General features: G+C 48.1%; 10 protein-coding genes across 10 annotated transcripts; 5 read left to right on the top strand and 5 right to left on the bottom strand.

The window, feature by feature from the left end:
- Positions 1–3: 3 nt before the first annotated feature.
- N7469_005732 (uncharacterized protein) lies at positions 4–237 on the bottom strand (the record flags this gene model as incomplete). Its single annotated transcript, XM_056644652.1, has 1 exon — positions 4–237. One exon carries the CDS (start codon positions 235–237, stop codon positions 4–6), a length of 234 nt encoding a protein of 77 aa, XP_056501466.1.
- Positions 238–302: 65 nt separating this feature from the next.
- On the top strand, positions 303–1,703 carry slu7 (mRNA splicing protein SLU7; the record flags this gene model as incomplete). The annotated part of the gene is made up of 1 exon (XM_056644651.1): positions 303–1,703. The coding sequence occupies one exon, from the start codon at positions 303–305 to the stop codon at positions 1,701–1,703; it is 1,401 nt and encodes a 466-aa protein (XP_056501465.1).
- Positions 1,704–2,210: 507 nt separating this feature from the next.
- Positions 2,211–2,871, top strand: N7469_005730 (60S ribosomal protein eL37; the record flags this gene model as incomplete). Its single annotated transcript, XM_056644650.1, has 4 exons — positions 2,211–2,214; positions 2,289–2,351; positions 2,542–2,613; positions 2,729–2,871. The coding sequence occupies 4 exons, from the start codon at positions 2,211–2,213 to the stop codon at positions 2,869–2,871; spliced, it is 282 nt and encodes a 93-aa protein (XP_056501464.1).
- A 573-nt stretch (positions 2,872–3,444) lies between these two features.
- On the bottom strand, positions 3,445–4,654 carry N7469_005729 (uncharacterized protein; the record flags this gene model as incomplete). Its single annotated transcript, XM_056644649.1, has 3 exons — positions 3,445–3,762; positions 3,816–4,268; positions 4,388–4,654. The coding sequence occupies 3 exons, from the start codon at positions 4,652–4,654 to the stop codon at positions 3,445–3,447; spliced, it is 1,038 nt and encodes a 345-aa protein (XP_056501463.1).
- A 1,031-nt stretch (positions 4,655–5,685) lies between these two features.
- Positions 5,686–8,185, top strand: N7469_005728 (putative C6 transcription factor (Gal4); the record flags this gene model as incomplete). The annotated part of the gene is made up of 7 exons (XM_056644648.1): positions 5,686–5,718; positions 5,815–5,844; positions 5,916–6,010; positions 6,089–6,402; positions 6,461–7,140; positions 7,212–7,741; positions 7,798–8,185. 7 exons carry the CDS (start codon positions 5,686–5,688, stop codon positions 8,183–8,185), a joined length of 2,070 nt encoding a protein of 689 aa, XP_056501462.1.
- Positions 8,186–8,400: 215 nt separating this feature from the next.
- N7469_005727 (CIA30 family protein) lies at positions 8,401–9,215 on the bottom strand (the record flags this gene model as incomplete). Its single annotated transcript, XM_056644647.1, has 3 exons — positions 8,401–8,593; positions 8,660–9,112; positions 9,175–9,215. The coding sequence occupies 3 exons, from the start codon at positions 9,213–9,215 to the stop codon at positions 8,401–8,403; spliced, it is 687 nt and encodes a 228-aa protein (XP_056501461.1).
- Positions 9,216–9,570: 355 nt separating this feature from the next.
- Positions 9,571–11,319, bottom strand: N7469_005726 (putative siroheme synthase; the record flags this gene model as incomplete). The annotated part of the gene is made up of 2 exons (XM_056644646.1): positions 9,571–10,937; positions 10,995–11,319. 2 exons carry the CDS (start codon positions 11,317–11,319, stop codon positions 9,571–9,573), a joined length of 1,692 nt encoding a protein of 563 aa, XP_056501460.1.
- A 1,056-nt stretch (positions 11,320–12,375) lies between these two features.
- Positions 12,376–14,100, top strand: N7469_005725 (proteasome regulatory particle lid subunit RPN5; the record flags this gene model as incomplete). The annotated part of the gene is made up of 5 exons (XM_056644645.1): positions 12,376–12,459; positions 12,527–12,583; positions 12,647–12,883; positions 12,945–13,433; positions 13,498–14,100. The coding sequence occupies 5 exons, from the start codon at positions 12,376–12,378 to the stop codon at positions 14,098–14,100; spliced, it is 1,470 nt and encodes a 489-aa protein (XP_056501459.1).
- Positions 14,101–14,348: 248 nt separating this feature from the next.
- Positions 14,349–15,206, bottom strand: N7469_005724 (alpha/beta hydrolase; the record flags this gene model as incomplete). The annotated part of the gene is made up of 1 exon (XM_056644644.1): positions 14,349–15,206. One exon carries the CDS (start codon positions 15,204–15,206, stop codon positions 14,349–14,351), a length of 858 nt encoding a protein of 285 aa, XP_056501458.1.
- Positions 15,207–15,533: 327 nt separating this feature from the next.
- N7469_005723 (uncharacterized protein) lies at positions 15,534–16,013 on the top strand (the record flags this gene model as incomplete). Its single annotated transcript, XM_056644643.1, has 2 exons — positions 15,534–15,589; positions 15,677–16,013. 2 exons carry the CDS (start codon positions 15,534–15,536, stop codon positions 16,011–16,013), a joined length of 393 nt encoding a protein of 130 aa, XP_056501457.1.
- Positions 16,014–16,636: the final 623 nt, after the last annotated feature.

Below are 16,636 nucleotides of genomic sequence, written 5' to 3'. Positions count from 1 at the left end.
GGCTCATCCATGAGCCTCGATATCATTGCGCTGCGTTTCTGATCGAGCATTGCATTGATGAAGGTTCGAAATTCCGCCAGGGTTAGACGCGCCATTTGCGGGTCGAGGCATGCGGCTTCGCATCAACGCGGCGCGAGTGGAACGCCTGATCACGTGAGCTATGATCTTTAACGGCCCAGCCGCTTTTCCGGCCTCGCCTCGCCTTCCCCAGATTCCTTCGCTCTTCTTGGAATCCATCGAGCAATTTCTACATCTCTTGTGATTTACAGATCTGCAGCCTTCGAGTGGTGGCCAACCTCGCCATGTCCCGAAAGCCAGCCGACGTGGCGTCGAAGGAGCGCAACGAGTACATTCCGTCCTTCATCTCGAAGAAGCCCTTCTATATCGACGACGACGAAAATACCGATTACTTAGAGCATCAGCGTCTACACAAAACAACACAGGATCAGTCAAAATGGTATGATCGAGGAAAGCGCTCCGGTCCGGCCGCGACCAAATATCGAAAAGGCGCATGCGAAAATTGCGGTGCCATGTCACATAAAACAAAGGAATGTCTAAGTCGACCTCGAAAGCAAGGTGCCAGGTGGACAGGCAAGGATATTCAAGCGGATGAGGTGATTCAAAAAGTGGACATGGGGTGGGATGCCAAGCGAGACCGATGGAACGGCTACGATGCTAGTGAATATCGCCAAGTCGTCGACGAGTACGAAGAACTGGAGTCCATGAAACGTGCGGCTAAGGAAGGAGCCGACCTCCAGAAACTTTTGAATGCCGAGGATGGGGAGGATGCTCAAGAAGAAGATATCCGTTACGCAGAAGAATCCGATATGGGTCGTCAGCAGAGTACGGCTACGCGCAACCTTCGCATCCGTGAAGATACCGCCAAATACCTTCTGAACCTCGATCTGGATTCCGCGAAGTATGATCCCAAGACACGGCGTATGGTTGATATGGGTGCACAGGAAGATCAGGCTTCTGCGCTGGTCGCTGAAGAAAACTTTGTCCGTGCCTCCGGAGATGCGGCTGAATTTGAGAAGGCCCAGCAATATGCCTGGGAATCTCAAGAGAAAGGATTGCCTCAGATACATTTGCAGGCCAATCCTACCTCGGGTGAAGTTTTACGGAAGAAGGAACAGGAGAATAGTGCGGCTAAACGTGAAGCTCAACGCAAGGCTCTCTTGGCGAAATATGGAGGCGACGAGCATCTACAGCCCAATACCCTTCGTGACACAGCGGTGGTCGAAAGTGAACGTTTCGTGGAATACGACGAAAGCGGTGCAATCAAGGGTGCCCCCAAGAACGCCACCAAGTCTAAATATCCCGAGGATATCAAGATCAACAACCACACTTCAGTATGGGGCAGCTGGTGGCATGCCTTCCAGTGGGGATATGCTTGCTGTTTCTCTACTGTTAAGAACAGTTATTGCACTGGTGAAGATGGGAAGAAAGCGTTTGAAGAAGAAGGCAATATGATGATGATTGAAGAGGCCGAGGAGAAGAACGACGAGCCATCTCCAGATACTGAAAACGCTCAACCCAAACATTCAAGCCGTCGAGAACATCATGACGATTCGAGCGCGAATGGAAAGAAGCGCACGCTAGAGGAGCTGCGATCTGGTATAACCGAGGAAGAAATGGAGACATATAAGCGTAGCCGATTGGCGGCTGATGATCCCATGGCCAACTTTATTGGGAAGGACTAGTTAACAGGAGGATCTTTATCTATTGTTTGTCTGGGCGTTTCTCTGTACCAAAATACCCCTTTATAAGCTGCATGGCACAATGAAAACACTTCATGTAAATTGCAAATTCTGAAATTCTGAAATATTGTCCCCAGCTTCACCTTCAAATAGTTGACAGTTGGAATACTGCGTTTCTCTTTCGTTTGACTCCATGCATGCTATATACACCGTTCGTTTCCATGCGATCTAGATGTCACGTGGTTATTCGTGCACGGTTCATGTTGCTGTCATGTGACCTCAGATCACGAGATCCAGGGCTTGTGCCCTGAGTCCCGTGACACGTCCACACCCTCGCTTAGCCCGACACATCACCACCCAACGGGAAGTTTCAATACGCCCTAGCGACGACGACCACGACAACAGCCCTTCAGCGGAATCGCCAGGTACGTTCGCATGCTGACCCTATATGCGTTGAACTCCCGGTCACCTTATTAACATCTTTCTTTTTTCGCAGTTCCCTAATTCAAAATGAGTACGTCCGATGCCGAATCCTCGCACCGCGAATCTCCGCAATATCGAAACGATCCAGACTGACAACCTCAACAGCTAAGGGTACCTCGAGCTTCGGAAAGCGCCACAACAAGACGCACACTCTGTGCCGTCGTTGTGGTTAGTATTACACCTCCCCCCGATTGTCAATTTCCACCTTCGCCGAGCCGGAAGTTCGCAAATCAAATATTTCATATCTCTCTCGTGTTTCGATTGACGGAATTGGGCGATACCAACGGACTCGGCGGGATGGAAATGGACTATTATATCTCAGGACGAATACTGACTGGCTGTCTTTTGCGACTTATAGGCAAGCGGTCCTTCCACATCCAGAAGTCGACCTGCGCCAACTGCGGTTACCCCTCCGCTAAGACCCGCAAGTGTACGCATATACCCCCTCCTTGAAAGCATTGTGATTTGGATATTGAATTGCTGGGCATTTCTGAAATGGGATATTTGGGAGTATATTGGCTTACCATTTTCTTCGCCTTTTACAGTCAACTGGGGCGAGAAGGCCAAGCGCCGCAAGACCACCGGCTCCGGCCGCTGCCGCTCCCTGCGCTCCGTCCACCAGCGCTTCAAGAACGGCTTCCAGACCGGCACCCCCAAGGGCGCTCGTGGCCCCACCACCGCCAACTAAATTACCCGTTTATCTCATTCGGCGTCGCGTTTTCGTTCTAGGAGAGGCTGGAAAGGAATGAGGGGTGGGCATCAACTGGCATGACATGGCCTAGCATTGCGAGATAGAATAAAAAAACTCGAAATGCAACTGGCAATTCCGGAATATTAACGCTTTCCCGTGGAGTTGGTGTGGTGTGAATCGTCGATTCCCGTTTCCTTTTTTTATCCTCTTTCTTTTACTTGCCGCTGGTATTGATCACGGTCAAGAAGAGAAGTATCGTGAAGGCGGGAAAAAGTTTCGGTCTTTCTCTTTTCTTGAGGGAAAGAGAAATGGCATAAAAAAATCGAAGGAAAGCGTGCATGAATTTCCTTTTTCTTACTCGTTTATGGCTGGCGAATATCCCCATGTCGTGACAGATACAAATGTGAAGATCTCTCTTCCTAACACCTCTAATTTTCTTCTCCCGGTCTCATTCTTGGATCATTCTACGCCCGTCCTTGGTGTAAACAGTGATTCGTTGGAGTTGATATGCGTGGATTCCCATATTGGTTCTCTAGTAGTTGAGGGCAAACTAACTACGCCTAGACATATTCAGGATTCGCCACGCCCAAACACTCGAACTCCGCCATCTCGTTGGATATAGAACAGAAGCTCTCTTTCCTCAAGACTATCCTCCGCTTCAGTACTCCAGCCTCCACCGCGGCTGATCCGCAGCACTCCACTCACATCCCTTGCGGCTCCCGTTTCCAAAGTGCGGAGCTGCATAACCGATTGAGCCCGATGCGCTAGACCAATAGAAAACCCGGCATGTTCAGACTCTATCGGAGTAGCCATCTGGTGACCGACAGCCGATGCATTGTGTAGAAGCGGCGAGTCCGCGGCCAATGTCAACACTGTAGAGTGCACGTTCTATCGAGGAATAAGTCGTCTGTGTAGGGTCTGCTTGATCTGAGGAGACATACCTGCTGTAATCCCGTCACCCAGTCCATCATCTCCGTAGCTCCTATCGCCTGGCTTGGGCCTGTGGAGGCAAGTAGGAAATCTGGCTGGTCGATGATCAGAAGAATATCATCATCTGATGTCTTCTGCTTTTCAATGACCGCTAAGATGTCCCGTTCCAGGTTGTCTAAAGCAGTGATTCCACTCCCTGAAAAATGCAGCTTCTTGAAGATTCCAGGCTCTACACTGCTGGGTGTGCTGGCATTACCCTTTCCTAATGTGGGATTTACCGGTGCTGGTGTTCTCCCAGGCAAAATACCTGGCTGCTGTCGGAGTGGAAGTGTGGTACGTGCCGGACCCCCAGCAGGGAAAGCAGGAACACTGTTAGCAGAGGATTTTGATGTGTTGAACAACTCTGAGAGGCCATCCACATATGCAAATTGTTGCTTGTTTTCCAAACGGGCAAGGTCAAGGCCCTGCAATCTTGTCAGTATCGAGTGATGAAACAGATTGATGAATTATCAGATAATCTTCATTCACATCATTCTACAGTAAAATGCTTTTTGAGGATCACAGATGCAAAGCCTAAACTCACCAGTCGCTTTGCCTCCGATTTCCAGAATTCCCAGCCCCGCAGGAAGCTCACAAGAACGACCTTCTTCTTCTTCTTGCCATTAGGAGATTCCTCAAGGCCAATTGAGGAATTAGGGTTTGATGAGATACTGAGAGATGCGTGCAAGAATCTGAGGACTAGCCAATTAGATGTTGCGCCCAAAATGGATGAGACCAGCGTCAATGAGGACTCTTGCTGGGTTGATAGATATGGTGCAAGGAGGGGCGGAAGTGGGGGTTGAGAAGGCATGATGGGCCCTCGTCGGTAGTGTTGTGTCTAGATAAAGAGATTCAGAGGCTCTTTTTTATTCTGCAACAGAGAGATTCTTGTTTGGAAATGCCTATTGCATTCTTCTCGAGGTGTGAAGGTGGTGATGCACAAAGAGGAAAAAATGTATGGTGGATGTGATTGGCTGTCCCCCAACTCCGCCAAGAGATGAGCGTTGGAGTTTACTTCAAGTCGTCAATGGGGACTACCATCTCTCAGGGCAGAATGACTCATTTCATGAAATTTGTGTTGAAGTGCTGTATTGATGAGGCACCGTTGCTCCTATTATACTACTGGTGTCTAGAAGACTGTGAATGATGTATTGAAGAAAACATTGTTGGTCCATTGTTCCAAGATATATACTTCCCCCGCCTGATATTATTCGAGTAGCAGGGATAGATGATACATTAGCATCAGGTGACGTGGACAAGGCTGATTTTTGCCTATACCTAATGGGTCGACGGATAGCTAGTCAGCAATAACAATCATGGATCATTCGTACTTCCTATGATCCTGATACTGAATATAAAATTCCCATAGAATCCAAATTGAATGCGAATCCAATCCGAAACCGGATACCGCAGCTAGTATGCCTGAGGCAACAATGTGATTTTTTTCCGCGCATCACCTGACCATTTCCCCACCATCGAGGGGAGCGTTGGATGCTGCATCAATCTTGCACATCATATCATATCTTGAGCCGATTGAACCAGAGTGGATCTGTTCTTGTTCTAGCGCCGATCGTGAGTGTCTCTTTTGCCTGTGCAATTCACATACACCGACTTTCATTCAACTTTCATGTATACATACCCCACTCCCGCGCATGGCCGTGCTATAGTTATATCACTTTCCCCCACGTTGCTCACTGGTCTTAGCTACCAGGGCAAACAGTTCAACGGCAAATATCTAAAAACCCCAGATGACTGATAATTGAAAAAGATGACTCCTGTTTTGTGTCATGATCAGAGCGCATTGGAAACACGTTACAAGGAATCCGCCCTGCCTCGATAAATATGACGAGTACTCGCGATTCCCATTCGTTCGCTGTATGTGTTCCCCAATGGTCTCTTGACATATATCGATATTACAAGAGATATGTCAGACATATCACTCATGAGCCTTTCATGCTGATCTGAACATAGTGCGATGAGTGCCGTCTTCGAAAGTCAAGAGTAAGTAATTGAGAAGTCATGAAACAACAATTCGGTCACCAATGAGCCTATAACTCACATGTGACTTAAAGTGCTCGAAAGAGAAGCCAGTCTGCCTCCAATGTCGGCAATTAAATAAGGAGTGCAAATATAGTCCAAAGGTGTCTCGAAGCCCTCTAACACGGCAGTATGCATATCCTTGTCCGACATGAACAGAAACATCGAAGGAATAGAAAAAAAAAAGAATATAACTAACACGCTACAGGCACTTGACATATGTTGAAGATCGCTTGCATTCATTTGAAACTGCCTTGAGTAGATTGTTTCCAGGTGGTGACCTAGATGCAACGCTTCGATCTCTTTTACAAAACCCGGAAGCACCGAGGGCGCCTTCGTCAAAGTCTTCCTCACGACACTCGACACCGGCCAGGCCGGATGCTGACAGATCTGAACCCGCCCCAGAAGCCTTACCACAACAGGCTGATGGATTTGATTGGGCAGAGAAGGAGCTTACGCTCGGAGACCTCACTGATGGAATGGCTGCATTGTCTATTAAGCCTGAGGGTGCCGGCTATTTTGGTTCGTATATGTAAAACGTGATGATTTACATTACTCTCATCTGACTCTGGACTTCTAGGTGCTTCGTCAAGTGTAGTTCCACTACGAGCTCTTTTTGATCATGGCTTCGATTTGAACATTCCTGTTCGTTCCGCGAGATCCGGAGGTGTGCCGCTAAAGGCACAATTATTGGAAAGTGCCCCGTCTGGCCTCATTGAACAAGCCTTCATCGACGCCTATTTCCTCAACTACCATACCAGTTACCCATTTGTGCATGAACCGACTTTCCGTGCTCAGTTCAACGAGCCATCTCTGCGGCCTCATGGTACCGCATGGCAGATCTTGCTCAATACCATACTAGCGCTCGGCGCATGGAGCATTGGAGACGACAGCTCCGATCTAGATGTTACCTTCTATCAGGAGGCCAGGGCTTGCCTACAACAAGCCTCTGTATTTGAAACCGGAAATTTGACCCTAGTACAGGCGTTATTGTTACTAAGTAACTATGCGCAAAAGCGCAACAAGCCTAACACAGGCTGGAATTACTTGGGACTGGCTGTACGAATGGCCATGAGCTTGGGACTTCACAAAGAATTTCCCGGATGGAAGATTAGTCTCTTACAGCGGGAAATTCGCCGAAGGCTGTGGTGGGGTGTCTTCATCTTTGACAGCGGTGCTGCGAAGACATTCGGCAGACCTATTCTCCTACCCGAAGAATGTGTGATGGACGCTAAACAAGTCCTCAATATCCACGACGACGTGAGTATATCAACATTGTGACGGGCCGTTACTATCGTTTGAAATAGCCTAGTTTGCTAAGATTATTCCAGGCCTTAACCCCAGCAACCACCACTTTACCACTTGAGTCGCCTGGCCCAACTCTTTACTCTGGCTTGATTGCTCAAGCTCAATTCCACCTTCTAACCAATAGCGTCTATCAACGCCTTATATCCAGTCCCAGTGTCACACCCGAAGAGACATTGAACCTCCAAAAGCCGATGGATGAATGGTACAATAATCTCCCACCTTACATGCACTACCCACTTCAGCCTTTATCTGTGAGCCAGACACAGCCAGACTCGGACACGATTGCCCTTGTCCGCAATCGCCTTCTCTGGCGAAACTGGAACCTGATCATCCTGATCTACCGTCCTATCCTGCTACGCTGGGCAGCTCGACGATGGGCACCCCAAGGTGGCAGCTCTGACGGATCATCTGTCAGCTCCGAAACAGGCTCTGAAGACGCATCCGAAACAGAGTGCCGGGTACGCTGTCTTCAAAATGCCCGGCTGACGATCTCCTCTATCTCGGAATATATGGATAACTATGTTTGCACAAGAATCGGGGCATGGTATATGCTGTAAGTCATTTCTTGCAGGAACAATATCATCTTATTATTGACTAACATACCGAAAGTTACTTTTTGTTCCAAGCTGGATTGATTCCTATCGTATTCCTCATGACCGACCCTTCAAATCCGGACGCACCAAGTTGGGTCCAGGATATAGAAACAACCAAAGCACTTCTGACGCACCCATCATTTTGCAACAACCGCTTTGCTGCCCGATGCTCTGAAGTGATCAACCGACTTTTGGGCCCGCCAGCCTCCCTCTCTGGAAGCTATACGAACTCCCAACAACCAAATCCTCAACAATACGGCCAACAACAGCAACAGGCTTATATGCCCTTCCCAGAACAACTATTCAACGATCCTGGATTTGGTGGAATGTTTCCCGTGGAACAACAGATGCCTAGTCCCGCGGGCATGGATTTCTCAGAATGGGTGAACTACCCAACACAGTAGTGATTTCTTTATCATTTTTCTTGTATAGGGAATGAAGTTGAGAGGATTGGGAAAGTTTGATATCCCAGGCATCATGAAAATCACATTGAACGGAGTTTGTAACTATTTGCGAGTTGCAATTTATATATCATACCCAATGCAATTTTGTTTGAACCTCATTTTTGGGTCATCCTCATATAGACGTGAACATCGAAGGGACTTTTGTAGCTCAAAATTTAGAAGCCAAAGCAGCGAAATATTGACCCTAACCATCCACGACGTCCACGGAAAGACCTCATAGAATCCTGTTTCTCATTCATATACTGATCCAAGTTTTCATCATTGGGATCATCCAGGTAACGCTCCGTGCGTACAGCCGCGATAGAGATGATATCAAGCTCGAAAGGGCCTTCCTGTTCACCGAAGAAACTAAATCACCAAAGAGTAAGCCAATGGTCTGTAATAAATCAAAAAAAACCATTTGAAATAGCATACCTTCGAACCATGATACCGAATCTTTTAATATTCTTCAGATCAAGTGGCTCAGTATCCTTCTTGTCCTTCCCACGATAAGTTGGCCTGAAATCCTCCCACTTCACAAAGATTGTCGTGCGGCGTTCAGCCCGGAAATCAAATTCCCAACTAACAGTGCTCTGCTCTCGACCATCGGGTCTTTTGGGCAAAATCTCATCTTTTAAAGTCAAGGTATATACTTTGCCATCCGCCCGATCAACGACAATCTCTAAACCGTCGTGACGAGACAGATCCCATGTTCGGCCTTCGCCTCTTGTGCGTTGTGATGCAAACCCCGCACCGCCAAGCGTTGTGATATCGAGGTTACCGTGGAAGCGAGCAGTCAATGAAGAAGGAGAGCAGGATAGTGTCGAATGGGAAGACCCGCCGCGGACTCGATCGTCTGATGAGGTCCAGTCATCTTGGTTCCAGGCGCTATGGATATAGTCAGTATAACTCGGGACATGTGAGATAAGTTTATCGGTGCTGTCACTTACCGAACTCCGCCGAATAAAGGCAGATGTGATGTTGGGGCCATGATGACTTTAGGTTGTTTCTGCTTGGACGGACGCCGGATGATATACTGCAATATGTACATGAGCGGGGAGGGCGGTGTGAATGCGGAGATGGCGTCATAGCTTGAAGCATAGCGATTTCACTACTGCCGGACATCAACCACGATTTTACATCAATGGGTGTAAATGGATAATAGTGTGTAGTATAGAGCATTGATCGTATGATATCATGAGTGCTAATTGCTCTTGATTATATGCAGTCCAATTCAAATAGGCAAAGCTTGTCTTTATTCAAGGGTATCTGTATGGTGTTCTATATACAACATCTAGTAACGCCGTGCCATCCAATGCCATGCTCAACATGCAGTGTATATTCAATCATTCCAGTTGTTTGTTCAGTTCTGTTTCCACCTCTCCATGAAGCTCTTCCAGGCCATGAAAACCTTCTTCGATCACCCACTTTTGTCCCTCGCGGGGGCTGTGCAGAACGTGACAGCTTGCTCCAACCACCAACAATCCAGGTGGCCGAGAACCTGCCTCTTCAAAGGCCAGGCAAATGTTCTCCAAAGTAGAGCGAATGACCCTCTGGTCAGGGCAAGACGCACGTTCGACAATAGCGCAAGGAGTGTCTTTTGGCCACAGGGTTCGAGATTGCTCGGTATCTTCAGCCGGGTAGGCAGTGAGTGATTCAATGAGAGCAGAAAGTCGATGGAGAGCCATCAGAAAGACAACAGTCTGAGTGGGAACATAAGTAGGTGGGTTGGGGGCGGCACCTTTCCTGCCCGTCCCTGTGCAGACCAGCACCTGATCAGAGACACCCCGATGGGTAGCAGGAATATCGGCGAAAAGAGAAGCGCTCATAGCGCTGGTGATACCGGGCAACACCGTTGGAATAAATCCTTCGTCTCGGAAAAAGTCGAATTCCTCAGCTCCACGTCCGTAGAGGTAAGGGTCGCCTTGCTTGAGTCGCAGCACTTGCTGGCCTTTTTGAAGAGCAGCAAGACCCATCTGCAGGAATTCCTCCTGCGCCTGGTCAGCATTGCCAGGGAACTTGCGAGCAATGTGAACTTCTGTACGGCGAGGAATTAAATCCAAAACTGGAGCTGGTACTAGCTTATCGGCCAGAATGATATCGGCATTTTGGATTGCGTTGTATGTTGCCCGAGTCAACAGGTCTGGATGACCGGGCCCGGAACCAGCGAGAACAATCTTCCCCTTTTTAGATAGTGCATGGAAGCCATTGGTAATATCAATGTTATCGATATCGCTTCTGCTACTGGTATACGCTTGAAGAATGGCGTCAATATCGGAATCGGTGATAGTGACGAGTTTGCGCAGTGGCCAGTATTCGCAAATTTGCGAGAGCCAGCGTGTCCGCCTCGTCTTAGCAGCAGCAACATCACCTTCAGTAACCAAAGCATTGAAGTGGTGAGTTTGACCGGCAGCGTCATCATCGTCTCCCTCCAGAGTTGCTTCGCCCAACCCTGCTCCATTATCTTCTTCCCACAATCGCCGACGCACGGCACCTAGTCGGTCAATGGCAGAACCAAGATTTGCAGGCAGGAAAGCTCCAATTTCCCGGCGAAGCCTTGATGCAAGTTTGCATCCACGACCTGACGTTGTAATTCCAATATGAAGCGGTCCATCAGAATAGGTAGAAAGGAGGGTAAATGAGCAGAGTTCCGGGGCGTCAGAAACGTTCACGGGGATTCTGAGGCGACGACACATTTTCGAGATCTGCGGGCCTTATTTATATATCGTTAGATTTGTGTTATTTCTTAAGTACGCAGCAGAAAACTCACTCAAAGGATTCTTGCCACCCAAAGTGACAAAGACCATGTCCACCACCCGGTCTACTTCTTCTCTTCCCAACGTAGTCAAATCACTATCCTGAAACTCGCGCCGAACCCATTGTACAGATCCTTTCGTTATATAGTCTGATAAGGTGAAATGCAGGTCTGTTGTCTCCGGCGCAATAAGAATGGGAGTGGCGCCGGCGTCGAGACTCTTTGTACATCTTGCAGCTGCAAGGGGATTAGCCCCGACAATCAAGTGAACTTGCGACTCAGTATTCCATGCGGTCATTAAAGGGACTGGCTGTCCAGAGCCATTTAGAGCATCCTTCATTCTGTCGTTTGGCCGCCAATTGCGGACTGCCCCTCCAAGCAATCTGCTTTCAATATCAAGTTCAATGCGGAGTTGATTGATCAAACCAACACTGTCCAAATATAAGTCCTGGATCACACGGGAATATATAAGAGATATAAACCCCAGCGAAATGATTGACTCAACACGCGGTACGACGATAATTCCGCGGAGAAAGAGAAATTACTCCGGACTGAGTAAAAGACCCCTCGCGATTGGAGATAAGGTAGCTGATAAGAAGCCGGGGTTCAATCAGGAATGCTGCAATTTCAATTGGATTGAGTATCTCAGACCAACTGAATTGTTAGATTTCGATGCAGGATATTGCAGGGATATCAAAAGATACAGAATTTCCGCAAATTCAGAATATTTTCAAATTGATGACTCTCGACCGAGTGGGTTTGTGCTTGCGGCGGAAATTTTTCTATACAACTATATGGCCTAAAGGGGACTAGGGCAGAATTGCGTGATTTTGCAGCAATGACAGATGAGTAAGCATTGACCAGTTGGTAGTTTAACACCTATTTTTCTTGGTTGATGGTCGTTTCTACTGTACAAGCTGATAGTCATCTATCGAGTTACTATTTTGTACATACATCAAACAGAGCGATGTTAAATGCATCCCGTTCTGGGAATATTTCCAAATAGACATTGCGAGGAGACCTCCGAGACTAAGCAAACCATTTTGGGTGTTCGCCAATGGTTCTAAAATATCACTTTGGAGCGTTATTTGCATGTCGATATGATTATATTTCTCTTGCAAAGTAGCAGGAATTTATAGTATGTATACTTTAATCTGTAGACATCTTAGACTGGAGACAGAAGAGTGTTGCCGGACTGGCCTGTTGACCGCATCACGTGAGGCGGAGCTTCCAGCTCGCGGCCACAGGGCGCTCCAGAGCTCCGTCATCACCACCATCTTTCTGTCTCGTTCACACGCATTGCCCCGTCATTGCATCATTAATTTAATTGTGGATCCTATTCGACTTCATAGGCAGTGTCAAATTCAATCGAAGAACCTTACCTACAACCGCCATCATGTCCGACGCTTTGTTGAAGCCCGAGAAGGACTTCACCAAGGACGCCGACAAGCTCATCCCAGAAGCTGAGGCCCTTGCGAAGGTGCGGAAACAACCCATCTGCGTCATCCTGGCTGATAAAATTACTGACTCAAATGCTTTACCATCAGACTGATGTTCAGGGTGCGATCGATAAGCTGCTTGTATTGGAAAAGCAATCACGACAGGTGTGATCTCCGTCTTCATCTTTCCCCCAAATCCCGTACTAATCATCACATCTCCCTATTTAGGCCTCCGATCTCGCTACCACATCCCGCCTCCTAATTGCCATCGTCACCATCAGCAAGAATGCTGGCGACTGGGCTCTCCTCAACGACCAAGTGCTCCTTCTATCTAAGAAACATGCCCAGCTCAAGCAGGCCACAACGAGGATGGTGCAGCAGGTGATGAAGTTTCTCGACGAGACTCCGAATCTGGATGTCAAGCTCTCTGTTATCGAGACTTTGCGAACAGTGACCGAAGGAAAGGTAAATTCAGATGTCTCCACCGGCTACGTATGGCACTCCAGGACTAACATATACGATCTAGATCTTCGTCGAAGTTGAGCGAGCCCGTGTAACCCGTATCCTCTCGCATATCAAGAAGTCGCAAGGTGATCTCACCGCAGCTGCAGACATTCTTTGTGAGCTGCAGGTGGAGACGTTCGGATCGATGACCCGACGTGAGAAGACTGAATTCATCCTGGAGCAGGTATCTTTGTGCATCGAGCGCGGAGACTGGACCCAGGCCTCGATTCTCATCCGCAAGATTAACAAGCGCTATTTCAACCGCAAACCGAAGAAGTCCGCTGAGGAGATCGAGAAGCTGAAGCAGCAGGCGGAGGAGCAAGAGAAGACTCGAGGACCGGACGAAGCCCCCATGGAAGTAGATGATGATGTGACCGACCTTAAGCTCCGCTACTACGACCAACAGATCACTCTTGCCAATCACGACTACAAGTATCTGGATGTTTGCAAGCACTACCGAGAAGTTCTGGATACTGAGGCTGTTGAGAACAACCCCGAGCATCTTCGCGCAGTAAGTCAATTAATCAGGCTCTCGAAAGCTATGTATCGAAATCAATGACTAATTTTATTCAAAGTCTCTTGCGCGCATCGTTTACTATATTGTCCTGTCTCCCTATGACAACGAGCAGTCAGATTTGCTTCACCGCATTCAACAAGACACCCGGTTGTCACAAGTCCCCGAGGAGGCTCGATTGATCAAGCTTTTCACTATCCCCGAGTTGATGCGCTGGCCCATGGTTGCAGAGCAATTCGGACCTCACCTGTGTAGCACCGACGTTTTCGATGCCCAGACACAACAGTCATCCGAGAACCAGGCTAACCGCAGATGGCAAGACCTGCGGAAGCGAGTCATCGAGCATAATGTGCGGGTGGTCGCTAAGTACTATACTCGGATTCAGATGGGCCGTTTGACCCAGCTACTAGACCTGACTGAGGAGGAGACAGAGAAATACATTAGCGAGTTGGTCACATTGAAGACCATTTATGCGAAGATTGACCGACCTGCCCGTCTGGTCAACTTTGCCAAGCCTCGTGATGCTGATGATGTTCTCAACGAGTGGAGCAGTGATATGAAGAGCCTGTTGGGCCTTCTCGAGCGGATCGATCACTTGATTACCAAGGAAGAGATGATGGCTCGCATCCTGCCGACTCGCGGCAAGGAGACCAAGGCCCGTTAAGTGAATTTGGAATGGATGAGATGTGGAACGTTTGCCTCCGTGTGTAAAATAATTCGCCGGTAGACCTCTATGAAGATGTGCACTATTGTGTTTATTGTGTCTGTGTCGGATGATCTGAAATGATTGTAATCGCTATTTAGTCTATGTATAACGCGATAGGTAACTAACTATACTATCTAGTCTTCTAGTAGGTAATATCAGACGACAGATCCCTCTTTATATACAAGATTCTAGCCCCAACGTTTTATCTAAAATGGAACGTCCATGTCGTTGACATCTTCCTCTTCCTCTTTTACCCCAGCCGCATCCTTCTCCAATTGCTCCCGAATGAATCGCACAGCAGCATCCAAGTAGGGCCGTTGACTAGGTAAAAAGTGGCCACCAGGATGCCAAATAACTAGACCATCCTTTTCAGGCTTACCAGCACAAGCATCAATCAAAGCCCGACTCCGACTCTCCTCCACAACGGCATCCAATGAGCCCAAAACATGCAATACCGGAGTCTGAATAGGCGGGTTGTCATAAAAGCCACGATACCTTGGCCCAGGAGCCCGGAACCCACTATAACAGAGCGCGAATTTTAACGGCGGATGCTGAAAGCCCGATGATGATTCAAAGGCACTGGGGAATGGTATTCCTGCCGCACCTTCAACTTCATCCTCTGCGAATTGAGCAAAGACCTCTTTCCGTCCCGGCTCAAGTAACCCCGCCACCATAGCCGCCAGCGCAGCACCCTGCGAAAACCCAATCACGCCATCAAATGGCCCCTCTTCGCGGAGAACCTTCGCGACTGCCGCAAGTCCCTCGTCAATGCCTGTATAGAGTGGTGGGTTTGCGCTATTCGAACGGCGCCACCAGCCATATGCCTCGATGTCTTCGTCCGGTACTCCGGCGTCGGAGGGCTCGTACCCCGGGATATCGCTCGGTTTCAGACGGAGTGGAGCGGTAGGATAGCTTGTCATGACATCGTGTAGGGGTAGGGCCTTTTGAATATGCTTGGTAAGGGCGCGACTTTTGGCGTGAAAGAGAGAGCCGGATTGTGTGTAGCCGTGCAGCATGAGCAATTTGAGTGGCTGCCGCGTAGTCGTGGATGGATTGAGCGCCATGTTTGCTAGAGGAACGCTTTGATCTGATTGAATTGGAAAAAGAAAGAGAGAAGAGACAAGAAATAAGAAAGAAGAGAAGGAAAGAGGCGGCAAAAGAGCAGGAAGAAGGGAAAAGAGCGACCAGCAAATCTTCAAAGAAGGGAAAGAACGGAGTCCCGAACGGGAAACTGCGACTCGATAAGCCAGCTTATCGGTGGAAAGCGGGTCGGGCAGGTACCTTCCTAAACAAAAAAGGTTCTTTTCTATAAAACCAACTCGCATTTTATGACATCAACAACTCTTCTTCAATTCCACCTCCAAACACATTAACGTACCAACACCAACACCATGGCCGAAAAGTTCGATCTCGAAGATCTCGACGCCAGAATGCAGGCTTTGATCGAGTATGTGGTTACTTTCTTCTCTTCCAAACCCAAAACCCCTCACCACAATCCTGAAACTACCTAAAAACACATACCATTATATCTTAGAAATCATGCTCATTCTCGGAACAGCGCATTCGATGCTCACCCTGAGTGCCAGCCCCCAACACCAAACCCCAATCTGTTCTTTACCTACGACTTCATCCGCAACACCCACAATCAGCTCAAGGCCATTGACCGCTCCAAATACGCCTCTGGAGACAAGACGGCCCATGAGGCTTTAGTTGAAGTCGTTGGACGTAACACCTTCACCCAGCTCCTCATCACAAAACCAGACCCAACCGTGTCCGCCATGATGAGCGGCGGTGCTCCCCCGGCTGACTTCGGACCTGACATCAAACAGAAGGTACAGGAACTGGTCGATATTAAACCTATCAGTTCCTAAGGTCTATCATATCGACGACGAATGGGGGCATTTTGTTTTCTTTCTTTTTGCAGGATGAATCGGGTGAGCGTGTTCGCGCTTGAAGAGTTTGGATGAGATGGATTTATGAACTATTTTTTGTCGGATTTCTTTTTTATTTTGCTCATATCCTCTCGTTTTCCTCAGTGTTTACTGTTACGATCATTCACTTCCATGACCCTTTCAGCTTTTACTTGATGATCACAAACAACATTTACATATCCAACTTCCAATGTTGAGGCCAAAATTCATGGTAAACTATACATCTTACATAAATATCTAAACATGTAAACCTTAATTCGAGAAGCAATAATACTCAAATCTCTAATATATACTACGATTCGAATACTCGTTCCCTATCACTTGAAGTGCATAGCGAAACTACTAACATGGATACTAATACCCGACAATACAAATCCACTGGAAATCTTTCAATTGCACTCTGAACACAAGGGAAACATAGTAGACCCTACTTTTCCATCGCGCATGACATCATCATGTTTTGATCTGTTCCTGGGTAAGATCGTAGGGAGCCGCTGCGCTGTTACGTAGCCGTCTTGCCGGGGTGGGGACGGAAACGCACGTCCAGTGGGGAGAGGGGGCAA

Source organism: Penicillium citrinum, assembly GCF_028827155.1.
Source record: "Penicillium citrinum strain IBT 23319 chromosome Unknown utg000004l:1.0-2404223.0:1.0-2405248.0, whole genome shotgun sequence".
Taxonomy (NCBI): Eukaryota; Fungi; Ascomycota; class Eurotiomycetes; order Eurotiales; family Aspergillaceae; genus Penicillium; species Penicillium citrinum.
The sequence above is the reverse complement of the archived record's forward strand: the minus strand, read 5'-3'. Positions and strand labels throughout refer to the sequence as shown.